Genomic DNA, 16,704 nt, shown 5'->3' with positions numbered 1-16,704 from the left:
AAAATGTAGCCAGCTGCGCTACCGTCGAACAAAAACCCGTTGTGCTCCGCTTCATCGTATCGTCATCGTCGCTTAGTTTTGATAAGTTTTGAGATGAGATTGGCGTGCTTGCGCTACTTGCGTTTTGTAGCTTCAAATTAAAAGGTGTGTTTTTCCGCCCGTCCGATCTGGCAGCATGGTCTAAGCGACCCACTTTCTCATGGCATATTAGAGAGGCACGTATAGGCCAGGACCAAGCACTGATGCGTGTAAAATGGGTGTTCGCGGTGCTCTAACCGCACCGACGAAGTCCACACGTTCCTGTGTTTGCATGTTCACGATTCTGGCGTTAAGTAACTATAACGCAGTTATATGACGGAAGCCAACAATCATTGTATGTCATCTGCGCCTTGAGGGGAGGGATGAAAGAGGGTGCGAAATGAGGTTGAAGGAGCCGAAGTGGAGGGGTCCCGCCTTCTCATGTTCTTAGAACACATGGGCGTCTTTGGTATATCCTATACCGACCCCGAACCTTCTCTCGAACGGAACACCTTCACCCCTCCGCACCCCTAGCCCGACAGCGATCAACCAACTTGCTCCGCAGGGGGAAAAAAAAAGAAACCTGACTAACCTAGCTCTGCTGCATTGCCAAAAAATCTCGATGAATTCCTGGAATCAGTGTGTGGGAGGAGGGACATACTGTGGGAAAATGAGGAAGCTGTCCCCTTCCCACCTTCCCAAAAGAGAATGCGGAGCTGAGAACAGACAAAAGACAAATGGGTATTCCAAGAGACACAGGCATGATTGAAGGACATTTGCAAAGAGCACAAATTGGTCTGTGCAAACGAATTGACACATCATTAATAATTTTCTTGAAATAATTGTGGAAAAATAATAATATTATCTTGTTATTGTTAACATTTATTAAATTATTGCTGAACCGGTCTGTAAGTAACTCGCTGTCGTGCTAAATAAAATATAATTCTATAATATAGTCCTTGTGTCTAGCAGCCAGGAGCGTACCATTATTGACATATACATTAAAAAAATAGGTGCAAGTATATATCGTTGAGGAACACTGGATTTAATCTCTCGCAGGCCACTTCTATATTTACCTAATACAACGAGCTGTGAATTATTGGATAGATAATTAACAAGAAGAGAGAGAAGAGGACCTTTAAACCCATAATTTTTTCGTTTATCTGAAAACGCATCATGATTAACAGAGTAAAATGCTTTTGACACATCCAAAAATAAAGCACAAGCAAATTTATTTTCTTCAATTCAGCTGTTTAGAAGATCACATAGTTCATCGAGCACGTTCTGCGTACCACGACCCTTAAAAAACCCGAACTGATTAGCAGAGAACACTTCATGAACACGTTATTCTCTTTCGCCGCTCCGCGCCGTGATAAGGCGCCGGACGGTCGAAGTTCGCGCAAAAGTATTAAAAAATTAGGTGTGGTTTAATTACTGCTGAACCTGTTTAGAGCGCGAAAGCTATGGCGTGTCGGGGAACAATACCCGGCTTGGCGTCTGTAACACTGAGTGCGTTTCGGGCACTGGATAAGCAGCCCTCCCACCCGGGCACCCTTGTGGCAGTTAAAGGTCGATCACGAGAGCTTCCTCGGCCAGTGAACGCTCTGGTGTATTTCTGCAGTGCCGTGTCTATGCCACAACGTTCTCAGCGCTAACGCATGCAGCCCACGACTCTCTCTCACTACCCCGCGAACCTCAAAGCGCGATTCAGGCATCCGCTGACCCAAGGATTCCGTTATGCGCACTTCCTTCCCTTAAAATCATCGGAGCCTAAAACGTTGTCCACGCGGACGCCAAGGAACACCGTGAATGCCGACGGCGTATGGTTTCAGTGGCGCCTTTCCGCCACATCTGTCACTACCCTTGAAGTGCAACTCAGGTGTCCAGTGTCCCATGGAGGCCAATTAGGCGCCTTCGCTTTGCTTTCGAACCTCTTCATCGGTTTCGTAGCTTAAAGCGCTACTATAAGGTGTCCACTGTCCCAGGCGGCCCCCTATGCGCCTCTCCTTTTCTTTGCTTTATCTGAAGGCCAAATGAAGGTGAAATCTCTAGACACGGTGACTTTGGCTTCACCTAGCGTAGTGAAGTTTTCGCTTCAAATATTTGGTCTACGTACAATAAGCTTCCCAGCCAAAAAGTACATATCTGCACGTACCGCGTAAACGTGCCTCGACCGCCCTATAGTTCCCCGCTCGATGATACGATCCCCGACAGTGCAGCAGAGACATGTTTGCACTATTCAGAGATGCCGCCGGTACACGAACGCTTGACAGCTTTCACTGCTTGCTCGTTAAACACGTCGACGAGTTTCACAGCAATATCGGTTTCATGGTCTAGTTTTGTTTTCACGCCAGCCGAGACCAGGCGCTCCGTCTCAATTTTGCGCTCGCTTTCTATAAAACAACGAGAGTCGACGTCGCACATTCATTTACCGGTGCCGAGCCGCCGCGGTGGCTCAGTGGTTATGGTGCTCGGCTGCTGACCCGAAAGACGCGGGTTCGATCCCGGCCGCGGCGGTCGAATTTTTTTGGAGGAGAAATTCTAAAGGCCCGTGTACTGTGCGATGTCAGTGCACGTTAAAGAACCCCAGGTGGTCGAAATTTCCGGAGCCCTCCACTACGGCGTCTCTCATAGCCTTAGTCGCTTTGGGACGTTAAGCCCCATAAACCAACCACCCATTTACCGGTGAGACCATGCTGACTATGCTTCCTCCATGGGTGAGACCTTCCTGCGTCCGCCGTGTTGCCCAGTGTGGCCAGACCGGCCAGACTTCTTAGCACCCCCTGTCCTTCACTGGACAGCAGAAATTAATTTACAGGGCAGTTAAACAACAGAAATGAAGAAAAAAAGCCGAGCATGGTGGCATCGGCCAACATTCTGTTTCAAAAAGGACGCTCCTATCTTCCATTGACTCGCGAATTGCCTGAAACAAATTTTGTTTTACCCGCCGCGGTGGCTCAGTGGTTAGCGCGCACAGCCACTGAGCCGGAGTACCCAGGTTCGAAACCAACCGTGACGGCTGCGTTTCAATGGAAGGGAAACGCAAGAGGCGCCCGTGTGCTGTGCGATGTCTGTGCACGTTAAAGATCCCAAGGTGGTCGAATTTGTTTCGGAGCCCTCCACTAGGGCACCTCTTCCTTCCTTTCTCCTCTTAATCCCTCCTTTATTCCTCCATTTACGGCGCTGTTCGTGTGTCCACACAGAAATGCGAGACAGATACTGCGCACTTCCCCCCCCAGCCCCCCGCGTCCCCAAAAAAACAACTGAGCTTTAATTTTTCCAAGCTTGAAACACAAAGAAAGTTGCTTTGTAATGAAGCGTAGGCACGTATAAAATCGTGACTGCGCGGAAGCGGACAAAATCAGACGACAGATAGGGAAGGCAAACATAACGGACTGGAATGCCTTCAGAGCAGCATGTGACGACGCGATAGAGAAAGTAGCGAGTCGATCACGGAGTGGGGGAACTTGCCCAAAGAAAAACAACGCAATTTCACCAAAAGAATTCGAGCGTACGCCGCAAACACCGGATGTAGACTCCAGACTTCTCAGGCTATCGGAAGCTATGAGGGCACCCACAAAAAGGTGGAAACGACAGAAATACAATAGGAAACTCAAGCTGGAAATCGCGCAAATCACACAAAAGGCAGAGGAGTACGCGACGGAGGTAGCAAAACAGAACTGGCTGCAATTTAGCGACTCCCTAAACGGAACCTTAAGCACCGCAAAAACATGGCGCATACACAAGGCACTTCTAGATTCAGCAAAAACAAAGACAGCAAAGAACAAAGCCATATACCGACTGATACACCAATACGAAGGAACAGACTCGGAATTATGGGGCAAATCACGCAAAAAGTGCTACGGCGAAGGCAACCCAGCAGCCTACGCAGAGCGCTACAAAGGAGAAGAAAACGAAAAGCTAAACAGACCCATTACCCGGGAAGAGGTCTACGCAGCAATCAGAAACGCAACAAAGAACACCGCCGCGGGCGCGGACAAGATAAAAAACGCGCTCATTGGCAACCTCAGCGACAAACAAATCAAAAAGCTAACCGAATACCAAAATAGGCACTGGCAAGCGGGAACCGTACCAGAAGAATGGAAACACGCGGAAGTCATCACGATTCCGAAACCAGGCAAAGCTTCAAGTAGAAACCCTCAGACCAATCTCCCTTACATCGTGCCTAGGCAAATACTACGAGAGAGTGGTCACGAGAAGGCTACAAAACTATATGGAAGAAAACAGGCTTTACCCCCACAGCATGTTCGGCTTCAGAACCAGGCTTTCAACCCAAGACGTGCTCCTACAAATCATAGAAGTACTGAGCAACACCTCGCTCAACGGGGTGTTCCGTGCCATGTGACGTCACTCCACAGGGGAGAATGCACTGCTGGTGCAGCGGCGACGGCAACTCTGAGTCACGCGTGCAGCGGAGGAGTCCGAGCGGGTCCCAGCGCCGCAGCACTGCGCCGTGTGACGTCACTCCTCCTGCAGAATGCACTGCTGGTGCAGCGGCGACGGCAACTCTGAGTCACCCGTGCAGCGGAGGAGTCGGCGGGGGTCCCAGCGCCGCAGCACTGCGCCGTGTGACGTCACTCCTCGTGCAGAATGCACTGCTGGTGCAGCGGCGACGGCATGTCTGAGTCACCCGTGCAGCGGAGGAGTCGGCGGGGGTCCCAGCGCAGCAGCACTGTGCCGTGTGACGTCACTCCTCCTGGAGAATGCACTGCTGGTGCAGCGGCGACGGCAGCTCTGAGTCACCCGTGCAGCGGAGGAGTCGGCGGGGGTCCCAGCGCAGCAGCACTGTGCCGTGTGCCGTGACTCCTCCTGGAGAATGCACTGGTGGTGCAGCGGCGACGGTAACTCTGAGTCGCCTGCGGAGCGGAGGAGTCCGAGGGGGTCCCTGCGCCGCAGCACTGCGCCGTGTGACGTCACTCCTCCTGCAGAATGCACTGCTGGTGCAGCGGCGACGGCAACTCTGAGTCACCCGTGCAGCGGAGGAGTCGGCGGGGGTCCCAGCGCCACAGCACTGCGCCGCGTGACGTCACTCCTCCTGCAGAATGCACTGCTGGTCCAGCGGCGACGGCATGTCTGAGTCACCTGTGCAGCGGAGGAGTCGGCGGGGGTCCCAGCGCCGCAGCACTGCGCCGTGTGACGTCACTCCTTCTGTAGAATGCACTGCTGGTGCAGCGGCGACGGCAACTCTGAGTCACCCGTGCAGCGGAGGAGTCGGCGGGGGTCCCAGGGTAGCAGTACTGTGCCGTGTGACGTGACTCCTCCTGGAGAATGCACTGGTGGTGCAGCGGCGACGGTAACTCTGAGTCGCCCGCGGAGCGGAGGAGTCCGAGGGGGCCCAGCGCCGCAGCACTGCGCCGTGTGATGTCACTCCTCCTGCAGAATGCACTGCTGGTGCAGAGGCGACGGCAACTCTGAGTCACCCGCGCAGCGGAGGAGTCGGCAACGGCTCCGCGCTGCTCAGAGGTCACTCGCTCCTCGTGCATGCGCAGTTGGGGCTCTGCAAAATCGCTCTCGCCTAGCGTACTGTTGCTTCCGCAACAAAAACGCTACTATCTTCATCTCGTGACCTACCACGTAATACTGATTTAAGGGTGGATTTAAGTATGCTGTTGACCTTCTTTCACCAAAAGGCAGAGCAGAAATAAAAGCAGCAAATGCCATAGCGTTACATAATGTAGGCTAAGGCGTATACTATTTTCTTGCGTACATACATAGGGCAAAGGGTCTTAGCAGAGTGCCGCAAACACGCAACTTTCCGGAGCTGAGAACAGACAAAAGACAAATGGGTATTCCAAGAGAGAAAGGCATGATTGAAGGACATTTGCAATGAGCAAAAATTGGTATGTGCAAACGAATTGACAGATCATTAGTAAATCCCTTGAAATAATTGTGGAGAAATACTAATATTGCCTTTTTATTGATGAACCGGTCCATAAGTAACTCGCTCTCGTGTTGAATAAAAGATAATGCTATCTTATAGTCCTTTTGTCTAGCAGCTAAGACAGTATCATCATTGTCATATACTTTAATTAGGAAAAGCTGATTTAACCTGCTGCAGGCGACTTATATATTTAGCTAACACAACGCGCTGTGGACGATTGGATCGATAATTAAGAAGAAGAGACAGAAAAAGACCTATAAAACAATAATTTTTTAGTTTATCTGACAACAAATCATGATTAACAGAGTAAAATGCTTTGGACACATCCAAAAATAAAGCACAAGCAAACTCATTTTCTTCAATGCAGCTGTTTAGAAGATCACATAGTTCATCAAGTACGTTCTGCGGACCACGAGCCTTAATAAACCCGAGCTCATTACCAGAGAACACGTCATGAACACGTTAATCTCTTTCGCCGCTCCGAGCCGTGATAAGGCGCTGGCAGGTCGAAGGTCGCTCAAAACTATTAAAAAATTAGTTTTGATTTAATTGCTGCTGAGCCTGCTTAGAACTTGAAAGCTATCTCGTGTCGGGCAACAATACACGGCTTGGCGTCTTTAACACTGTGTGCGTTTCGGGCACTGGATAAGCAGCCCTCCCACCCGGGCACCCTGGCAGGTGGCAGTTAATGGTCGATCACGACAGCGTCCACACCCAGTGAACGCTGTGGCGTATTTCTGCAGCGCCGTGTCTTTGCCACAATGTGGTCAGCGCTAACGCATGCAGACCACGTCTCTCTCTCACTAAACCACGAACCTCGAAGCGCGATTGAGGCGTCCGCTAACCCAAGGATTCAGTTATGCGCACTTCCTTCCCTTAAAATCATCGCAGTCTAAAACGTCAACGGGGACGCCAAAAAACACCGTGAATGCCGACGGCGTATGGGTTCAGTGCCGCCTTTCCGCCACATCTGTCACTACCCTTGAAGTTCAACTCAGGTGTCCAGTGTCCCATGGAGGCCAATTAGGCGCCTTCGCTTTGCTTTCAAAGCTCTTCATCGGTTTCGTAGCTTAAAGCGCGACTATAAGGTGTCCACTGTCCCAGGCGGCCCCCTATGCGCCTCTCCTTTTCTTTGCTTTATCTGAAGGCCAAATGAAGGTGAAATCTCTAGACACGGTGACTTTGGCTTCACCTAGCGTAGTGAAGTTTTCGCTTCAAGTATTTGGTCTACGTACAATAAGCTTCCCAGCCAAAAAGTACATATCTGCACGTACCGCGTAAACGTGCCTCGACCGCCCTATAGTTCCCCGCTCGATGATACGATCCCCGACAGTGCAGCAGAGACATGTTTGCACTATTCAGAGATGCCGCCGGTGCACGAACGCTTGACTTCTTTCACTGCTTGCTCGTTAAACACGTGGACGAGTTTGACAGCAATATCGGTTTCATTGTCTAGTTTTGTTTTCACACCAGCCGAGACCAGGCGCTACCCCCTCAATTTTGCGCTCGCCTTCTATAAAACAACGAGAGTCGACATCGCATATTCAATTACCGTTGAGACCATGCTGACTATGCTTCCTCCATGGGTGAGACCTTCCTGCGTCCGCCGTGTTGCCCAATGTGGCCAGACCGGCCAGACTTCTTCGCGCCCCCTGTCCTTCACTGGACAGCAGAAATTAATTTACAGGGCAGTTAAACAACAGAAATAAATAAAAAAAATTACCGACGATTACGTTACTTCCTAATGCGAAATTTGAGCGCAGCAAATAAGCTGTTTCACCTTTTCGATAGACTGAGGCAAAGAAATCGAGCAACACATGTATGCGCTATCACATAATTTTTTTTTATTTTTCGCAGGAAGAGGGGGGAGGGGGGCGGCGTGTACACCCAGCGGCAAACGATGGGGGCAGAAGCGCGCGCAGCAAGCGGACAACACGATAAAGGGAGGAGGGAAGAGATAGCAGCGACTGACTGATGCCGCTGACGCCGATAGTGAGTCAACCCCAGCTGCGGAGTTGGTTTCAGGGACAACGCCGCCGATGCCGACACAAACAATATGATACCCTCGCTTCCGCAGCGCTAAGAACCAGGTCTAGCCGTGGGAAGGTGGTCACGTATTCGTCGACGTGCCGGGGCCTACGTGAAATAACCGGCGCGTCGGCAACTGAAGAGCACCCTATCCGCCACACAAGAAAAGGGGGGGGGGACCCTTTCCTCCTCTTTCTGCATAGCGGCGACGGTGTTCTATGCAGTCACGTTATCTTGACTCTCTAGCGGCGTCAGCGGCATCCAGCGGTATCAGTCGGTCGCTGCTAGCGCTGGGGGGATGAAAGGGGGGCGGAGCTGGTTACGAGGCCGACGCCGACGACGACGCGAAACCCAGGAACGGACGCCAAAGAGCTGCGCTCTAAAAAAGCCGAGCGTGGTGGCATCGGCCAACAGTCCGTTTTAAAAGAGACGCTCCTGTCTTCCATCCATCCGTCCATTGACTCGCGAATTGCCTGAAACCAATTTTATTTTACCCGCCGCGATGGCTCAGTGGTTAGCGTGCTCGGCCACTGAGCCGGAGTACCCAGGTTCGAAACCAACCGTGAAGGCTGCGTTTCAATGGAAGGGAAACGCAAGAGGCGCCCGTGTGCTGTGCGATGTCTGTGCACGTTAAAGATCCCAAGGCGGTCGAATTTGTTTCGGAGCCCTCCACTACGGCACCTCTTCCTTTCTTCTCTTAATCCCTCCTTTATTCCTCCCTTTACGGCGCTGTTCGTGTGTCCACACAGAAATACGAGACAGATACTGCGCCTTTTCCTTTCCCAAAAAAACAACGGAACTTTAATTTTTCCAAGCTTGAAACACAACGAAAGTTACTTCCTAATGAGGCGCTGTCCCGAATAAGACAACCTGTCGAAAACCTTACGCATGAGATCGCTCTTTGTGCTATTGGCAACGTGCATTTTGCGTAGGGCGCAGACTTGCATAATATTACTGAAATCTCGTCCCCGTACTTTGTGTACTTTGCCATATTTTGCAGGTTGACATGGGAAGGGAGGTTTCGGTTGTGCACCTTTTTTCAGCGCTCACCGTCCTGGTGTTTTTATGCTTAATCGACTACAAATTGGTAGGAATCGAACAATATAAAAAACAAAAGAAGGTATACGTTTGTTCCAAACAGACAAGAAGCTACGAACTAGAAAAGAATTGAGAGCAAATGAATTTTGCTATCGGCAAAGGAGGTCACGTTTTCGGGGTCGAGTGCAGAGCGGCGCGTGTTCTAACGAGATGTGTGTGCGTGACGTGAGTTGTTCTTGCATGATCGGATTCGCATGGCATCATGTATGTAGGCTGTGTTATAGGAAACAAACTTCCAGTTTTTAGTGCCCCTTAATGCTCATAAAAAATTAAAAAAAGTACATGTACGGATTAAAGAAAGTGTCTGTTTGGAGCTGCCGCCAACTGACTTGTGTTTTACTCACTAGCCAAAGCACAATTGGGCCCGTTTGAAATTTGCGCACTGTGACGTCACTACCATTTCGACCAATTGAAACAAGGTAAGCATAGATCCGGCGGCCACCTGATGCTTCGCTTTGGCTGTCGGAGTGCTGCTTTCGCAACAAAAACGATGTCGGGAGAGCAAACTTTGCCAAGCAACGCATGCGCGCCCAGACCATTGATGGGAGGACGAGTGTTTTAAGGCGAAAGCCTTTAATGCCTCATCGTTGTCGACAGAAGGCTATCAGCAGAAGCTTGTCAGCAGAAGTGGGAGCTTTTCACGGGTGTGTACCGAGATATGTGAGACAGTTACTGCGAAAGTTCCTTTACCCAAATACAATTTTAATTTTCTTCATTACGGCCCCTCTTTCTGTTTCTTCTTTCCCTCCCACTTCCTTCCTTCCTCTACAAACGGGTGACGGGTGTCCACAGAGGTAGGTGAGACAGTTACTGCGTGATTTACTTTCCTCAAATACAACCATTAACTGGCACATGGCAGGATGGCAGGGTGGGTGAGGGCTTCAATGTAGATATAAAGAGCAACAGGATTTCTTCGCACTTATGCGGGAGAACTTCCCGTTTCTCTCGCTCGTAACCACGGCTGTGACAACCTGGTGAAATACTTGCGCAGACCTCGTCTTTGAGAACCAGGCATTGGTTCGCAAGTCAGGCATACATTTATCTATTTCTGCGCCTACAAGGCTTCGTTCATGACAATCAAGAACTGTTAGTGGGGTGTGTTTTGACGAAGGAATGTGTGTGAAAAATAAGTTGTCTGTAATGGTACATACACGTCTTCCTCCAATTCTTTGCCTCAATGAATCGAAAGGGTTGGGAATTGGGCGAATTGGTACGAATTTATGCCGCTGTGGCACCACAAGGACAAGAACGGAGACGGAGTGACGACAACACAAACACAGCTCATGAGCTGCGCTCAAATTTCTCATTAGGAAGTAACGTAATCGTCGGTAATTTTTTCGGAGTCCTCCGCTACGCCGCCTATTCCTTCCTTTCTTTTCTCAGTACCTCTTTTATCCCTACCCTTACGGCGCGGTTAAGGTGTTCACCGAGATATGCGAGACAGATACTGAGCCATTTCCTTTAAAAAACCAATAACTTTAATTTAATTTTTCCCAGCTTGAAACACAAAGACGGTTACTGCCTAGTGAATCGCTGTTCCAAATAAAACAACTTGTTAACAGCCTTACTCATGAGATCGCTATTTGTTCTATTGACAGCGTGAATTTTGCGCAGTGCGCTGACTTACATAATATGACAAGATGAAAATGTCATCCACCTACTTTGTGCACATCTGCATGTCTTGCAGGATGACATCGGATTGAAGGCTGCGGCAATCTATCTCCTATAAAGCGCTTCCTCTTCCTGGCTCTTTTCTGCTGGATTAGTTAACAGATTGCAGAAAGCAAACAACATAGAAAGAAAAGAAAATAAAGTTCGTTCTAAAGAGGCAAGAAGCTATTAACGAGGGAAAAATTGGAACCTACGGAACGTTGCTATCGGAAATGGAGTTCGTGTATCTGGGATTGGAAGCTGCGGAAAGTAGCTATAGGGAGAAGAGCTCGCGTTTCTGGGGTCGAGAGCGCGAACGGCGCATGTTCTCACCTGATGTGTGTGACGTCACTTGTTCTTCCGTGTTCATCGCTTGGCAGCAGGTATATAATCTGGGTTATAATAAAAAAAATCAAGTTTTTAGTGCGCCTTACGTGCGTTGTCTAAAAGTTTTTTCATCGCTGTCTGGGCGCTGTTCTCTATACTAATAAAAAAAACGATGTAGGGAGAGCAAACTTCGCCAAGCAACGCATGCGCGCCCAGACAATGGATGGGAGGATGAGTGTTTTTAGTTGTCGGATGGGACGATAAAAGAGTATTTCTTTGTTGTTTTGCACAACTATTGTGCTGCGCTATGTTGGGTTCAATGGCGCATGGGCAGCTAAGGCCATCATGCGCCAAGCACAAGGTATAGGCAATGTTTTCTGCAGGTTTGAATAAAAAGGAGTAAAGTGATCAGTGGTGTAGCGGGCCTAAAAAGTTTAACTATAAATAACAGAGAAAAAGAGATTTAGGAATGACTAATGGTAAAAGCTTTAAAAAAGGTCAGGTAGCCTAAGCGGCCATCCTTGCCTGGGCCAGGATATCGAGGCTCCCAACGAATCAAATAAAAAGCTCAGCCTTTTTTCTCAAGAATAAGGAAGTGGCTGAGCGACATCAGGTGAAGCACTAGATCCTGATTTAGATCTTGTTGAGAAGTGGTCCTTCTGTTAAAAATCTAAAGACACAAGAGAGAGAAAAAAAACTTTATTATTAAAGGAATTCAGGGCACGCCCAAGGGTCACCGCGCGACCCCACTGCACTCAAGTGTTTATGTTCCTAAGGTACATAACACTGGCAGCCCGGCCGATGGCGATGGTCTGCGGGGCCAGGTCCTCCGAGCGCAGCAGGGTCTCCCAGTCCTCCCAGGTCTTGAGGTTCTCGAGGCCCCGCGGGGGAGGGTCCGCCGGGCAGAGGGAAAGGACCTTTCTTTCTTTCTTTCTTTCTTTCTTTCTTTCTTTCTTTCTTTCTTTCTTTCTTTCTTTCTTTCTTTCTTTCTTTCTTCCTTTCTTTCTTTCTTTCTTTCTTTCTTTCTTTCTTTCTTTCTTCCTTTCTTTCTTTCTTTCTTTCTTCCTTTCTTTCTTTCTCTTTCTTTCTTTATTTCATTATTTCTACCTTTCTTCCTTTCTTTCTTCCTTTCTTACTTTCTTCCTTTCTTTCTTTCTTTCTTTCTTTCTTTCTTTCTTTCTTTCTTTCTTTCTTTCTTTCTTTCTTTCTTTCTTTCTTTCTTTCTTTCTTTCTTTCTTTCTTTCTTTCTTTCTTTCTTCCTTCCTTTCTTTCTGTCTTTCCTTCCTTCTTTCTTTCTCTCTTTCTTTATTTCTTCCCTTCTTTCTTTCTTTCTTTCTTTCTTTCTTTCTTTCTTTCTTTCTTCCTTTCTTTCGTTCTTTCTTTCTTCCTTTCTTTCTTTTTTTCTTTCTTTACTCAAGACATTCCGTTACAGAAATGCCTTGGGGGACGCGACAAAAGGCAATAGACATGCCTGACGGGGCCGCGCTCCCCTTGGCTGCGGCGGAAACAACATAAGCACAATAATTACAACGCAAAATAAACATCAATACTGATGATATGAAAGGGCATTAAAAACACAAAAATACAGTGTAACGGGGGGTTTATTACGAGGGACTGGGGCGACGGGAACGGCAACGGCAGCAGATGGTTGGCAAAGACGAAGACGAGGTGACAGTGGAAGTTTGGCCCAAGGAACTTTGATGTGAGTCAAATGACGAGCGAAACTGATTAAGTAAAGTGAGAAGCTGTGCCCTTTGCGGCACTGGAAGGTTGTCGTCGATGGAGCGAAGGAACGCTTCGGTTGAGGAGGGATCGGGCGCAGCAGTAGGTGGGCTGAGTGCGGCTATGGAGAGGTGCGGCGCGTCGTCCGTCTCTTCGCGGATGAGCAGAGACGCGAATGGTTGTACAGTGCCGAGTCATTCACCTAGGCGCAAGGCGTTGGGGAACGAGAATGGGTTAGACACGAACAGTACGGAGAGGCCAGCGGATATAGTCAGTACGGCGTATGGCAGAGGCAGACACTTGCGGTGCAGAAAGATAGGGGACGGAGTGAAGAGGACAGTGTCGTCGCGAAGAGGGCCGCAAGAGAGGGGTACGAGGACTGAAGAGCAGGGAGGCAGGTCAATGTCTTCGGCAACGAGGGCCTTAACACAGGCACCAGAAGGGGCGGCAGTGTCCAAGACAGCCTCGGGCAGGTGAGAGAACTCGATTTCAGCTCGAGCACAATCGATGATAGCAGCATGGCGTGATAGGAAATCCCAGCCCAGGATAACAGCATGAGAACAGCAAGTCAGTACGACGAATTCGACGGCATAGATGGTCCCTGGATGACAACTCGAGCGATACACGCTGCTGACGGCTGGATGTTCTGAGCGCTGGCAGTGCGCAGTGAGAGTCCAGCAATTGGCGTCCTTACTTTTCTCAAAGAACTACACAGCTTTGCGTCCATGACGGAAACAGCAGCACCAGTGTCGACAAGCGCCATGACAGAAACGCCGTCGACGGAAATTTCAATGAGGTTAGCGGCTGACGGATAAGGCCTTTCGAAGTTCGTTGTGGACGCAGTTCTCGCCTCAGGAACTGCGGCGCCTAGTTTTCCTCCTGGTTAGCGGTGGGGCGACGTCGCATAGGCGAGATATACCGGCGTCGTGGAGAAGATGGCCGGCGGCTGGAGAGGGTAGAACGGTCCGGCGAGAAAGTACGAGTTTGCGGCGGCGCAGCTGGCACAGAGTACTGACTCGGTGGAGGCCAGTACCCAGGAGCTTGGGGAGCAATTTCTGCGTCCGGGAGGCGACGGCGGCAATGCCGAGCTACATGACCTGGGAGACCACAAAAGAAGCAAATCGGCCGATTGTACGTTGTGCGCCAGGAATCGCTGACCCTTGGAGTAGGTCGACGGTAAGCCACTGGCCCTCGCAAATGCGCCAGAGGCGCACTATAGATTGGCGGCTGCGGTCTTGCGACGACATCGGCAGACGTCACTGGAGCCGCGACAGGAGGCGGTCTCGCGACGGCTTCGGCATATGTGAGCGGAGCCGCCACAGGTTGTGATCTGGCGACAACGTCAGCGTATGTCAGCGGAACCATGACAGGTGGTGACGGATGGGCCGGTGGAAGAGCCTCAGCAATTTGCTCTTGAATTGTATGTCGGAGGGCTGGAGCCAGATATGGTGGTCGGTCGTGAGCGCTCGGCAGAAAGGAAAGTTGGCGTGCCACTTCTTCCCGCACGAAGTCTTTAATCTGCTGTAGCAGCGAGGGGTCAGGGGCAGGCGTGAGCCCAGCAAGCGACTCAACCTGCGGGGGCCGCTGGCGTGTCAGAATCCTCTGCTTGCGCAACTGCTGAAAGCTTTGACAGAGCGTGACAACTTCAGCAACGGTACGCAAGTCGCGCGCTAGAAGCACCTGAAAAGCGTCGTCATCGATGCCTTTCAAAATGTGTTGGATCTTGTCGGCTTCCGACATACGAGCATTGACCCGCTTGCACAAGTCGACGACATCTTCACTAGCCTGCTGAGATCGTTCGTGCAATCGCTGTTCGGCTCGGAGTTGCCTGACAGCCGGTCGACCAAATACTTCTGAAAATTTAGTCTTAAAGGTGGACCAGAATTGAATATCTGCCTCATGGTTGCGATACCAGAGGTTAGCCACAGCGGCGAGATAAAAGATGACGTTGTTTAGCTTCGTCACATCGTCCCATTTGTTGTATACGCTCACCCGCTCGTACGATGTGAGCCAATCTTCAACATCGTTCTCGTCGGTCCCGCTGAAAATGGCCGGGTCCCGTTGACGAAGGGAGCCGGCGCAGATGACAGCCTGGCCCACTTGTACGGCCTGGTGTTGCACGTCCTCAGGCATCTTGCGCGTCGGGAGAGCACGACTACGGAGCTCCAGGGCCGATGTTTTTACCCAACACCTCCACCAAATGTAACGGGGGGTTTATTACGAGGTACTGGGGCGACGGGAACGGCAACGGCAGCAGTCCGGGATCAGGTCGGCGAAGGACACACAAGCGTAGCGCTGGCCCAAGATGATGATGATGATGATGTCCTCGGGCTGAATGGCACATACCCACGGCGGGGGATTGGCCAGGGTGCATAGCGGATACGAACGCACTCATGTACAGGGAATGGAGTATATTTAAATCTAAAATTTTGGGACGCAGAGCTAGAATTTGTACAAAACAAAAAATACGGAGAAAGAAAAGTTGTGAATTCACATTCTAGCAGAGGAATCTACCAGATGAAATTATATAATCGTGAATAGAATCGAACACTGGTTTCAGGGCATATCCCTTGGCGTTTGCCCCGAAGGATAAGAGAATCGGAATTTATAGAGGAAGCCCAAGCCGAGCGAGGGGGATCTCCAAGTAAATTCTACGGAGAGCAGCGAGCCGCCGGCAGGAGAGGAAAAAATGTTCTATAGACTCAATTTCGCCACAAGACTCACGAAGGTTGGATATCGAAAGCCCTGATCGGCATAAATAAAGATTTAGCCGCGGTATCCTGCAGCGCAAAAGGGTCATAGACACCTCACATTGCCTCGAACTGCACATCCGCACACTCCAAGCAAATACCAGGTGTTCAAAATCCGCTGCAGCGAGGAGAGGCTCATGGCTCAAGGTGTGGAAACGCTGGAATCGCTGAAAGCGTGCTAGAGTCAAGTAAACAGTATTTGGGATGAAAGGGACAATAGGACCATCAAGGGCAGACTTTGCTAAAAAATCAGCCCTCTCATTAGAAACAATGCCACAGTGCCCAGGGACCCAGTGAAAGCGAACTTCTGAAACATGTGGAGGAATAAAAAATTGAGGGGAACGGCTCATAGGAGTATCACTCGAGGTTTCGAGCGCTGCCAAAACAGAAAAGGTTGTCTGAGAGTATAATAACCCGAGTGATACTGCAGGGAATCCTTATTAAGGCCAACTCAATGGCCAGAAACTCAGCTACAAAAATAAGGGTATAGTCAGGGGCCCGAAATGAGTAGCTCCAATCAAGAGCCCTTGAGTAAATACCAATAGCGGCCTTTTCATTTTGCTGGGAGGCATCTGTATAGACGGCAATATGGTTAGGAAAATTGTCTAGGTACTCCTCTATGAGCCTATTTAACATATTGGCGGGCAGGTTCTTAGCATTCCTTGGGAGGGTGTTGTCAAAGAAGACTGCCGTGTCAGCCCGCCTGTGGTTGACTAGTACTAAAGATCTCATTGATACAGAAATATTTGACAGCAGGGAGTTAGTGAACACCACCTGAGGGAGCTTATACCGAGGCCAGGGAGTACCAAAGAAGAGAGTTGGGTTCGTTGTAAATATAGGGTTAGCCAATCCAGGAACAGGCTCCAAAGACCTTAAAAATGTCCGCACAGTGATAAGCTCAAACCGGGAATTGAGATCAGGTATTCGCGCCTCCAAGTACAACACAGCATTAGCTACTGCTTTAGGCAGACCTAAGCAAAGGCGCAGAGCGCGTCGCTCCATAACAAACAGGGGTTCACGCTTGTACTTCGGGCACCCAGAAAAGAGAACGGAGCCGAATTCAAGGATTGGCCGTACATAGGTCTTATAAAGCAGTAGAGTGTCTCGTCGCATACCGAATTTTTTGTTGCTGATCCTCACCAACCGGCCGAGGGCACGCTCACCCTTAAGCGCAATGCTTCTAATGTGTGGCCGCCAGTCTAAATGCGG

The 16,704-nt window shown here is 49.8% G+C and overlaps 1 protein-coding gene across 1 annotated transcript in view; it reads right to left on the bottom strand.

The window, feature by feature from the left end:
- Positions 1–3,631: 3,631 nt before the first annotated feature.
- LOC149326171 (uncharacterized) overlaps positions 3,632–16,704 on the bottom strand; it is a 40,351-nt gene continuing 27,278 nt past the window's right edge. Inside the window, exons 2-6 of the mRNA XM_089564490.1 lie at positions 14,157–14,854; positions 5,235–5,427; positions 5,009–5,121; positions 4,783–4,895; positions 3,632–3,636 (exon numbers count right to left, since the gene is read on the bottom strand). Coding sequence (XP_089420616.1) covers positions 3,632–3,636; positions 4,783–4,895; positions 5,009–5,121; positions 5,235–5,427; positions 14,157–14,854 — 1,122 coding nt within the window. The remainder of the gene's footprint in view (positions 3,637–4,782; positions 4,896–5,008; positions 5,122–5,234; positions 5,428–14,156; positions 14,855–16,704) is intronic.

This window comes from Amblyomma mixtum, chromosome 10 (assembly GCF_055824585.1).
Source record: "Amblyomma mixtum isolate Tamu chromosome 10, ASM5582458v1, whole genome shotgun sequence".
NCBI lineage: Eukaryota > Metazoa > Arthropoda > Arachnida > Ixodida > Ixodidae > Amblyomma > Amblyomma mixtum.
The sequence above is the reverse complement of the archived record's forward strand: the minus strand, read 5'-3'. Positions and strand labels throughout refer to the sequence as shown.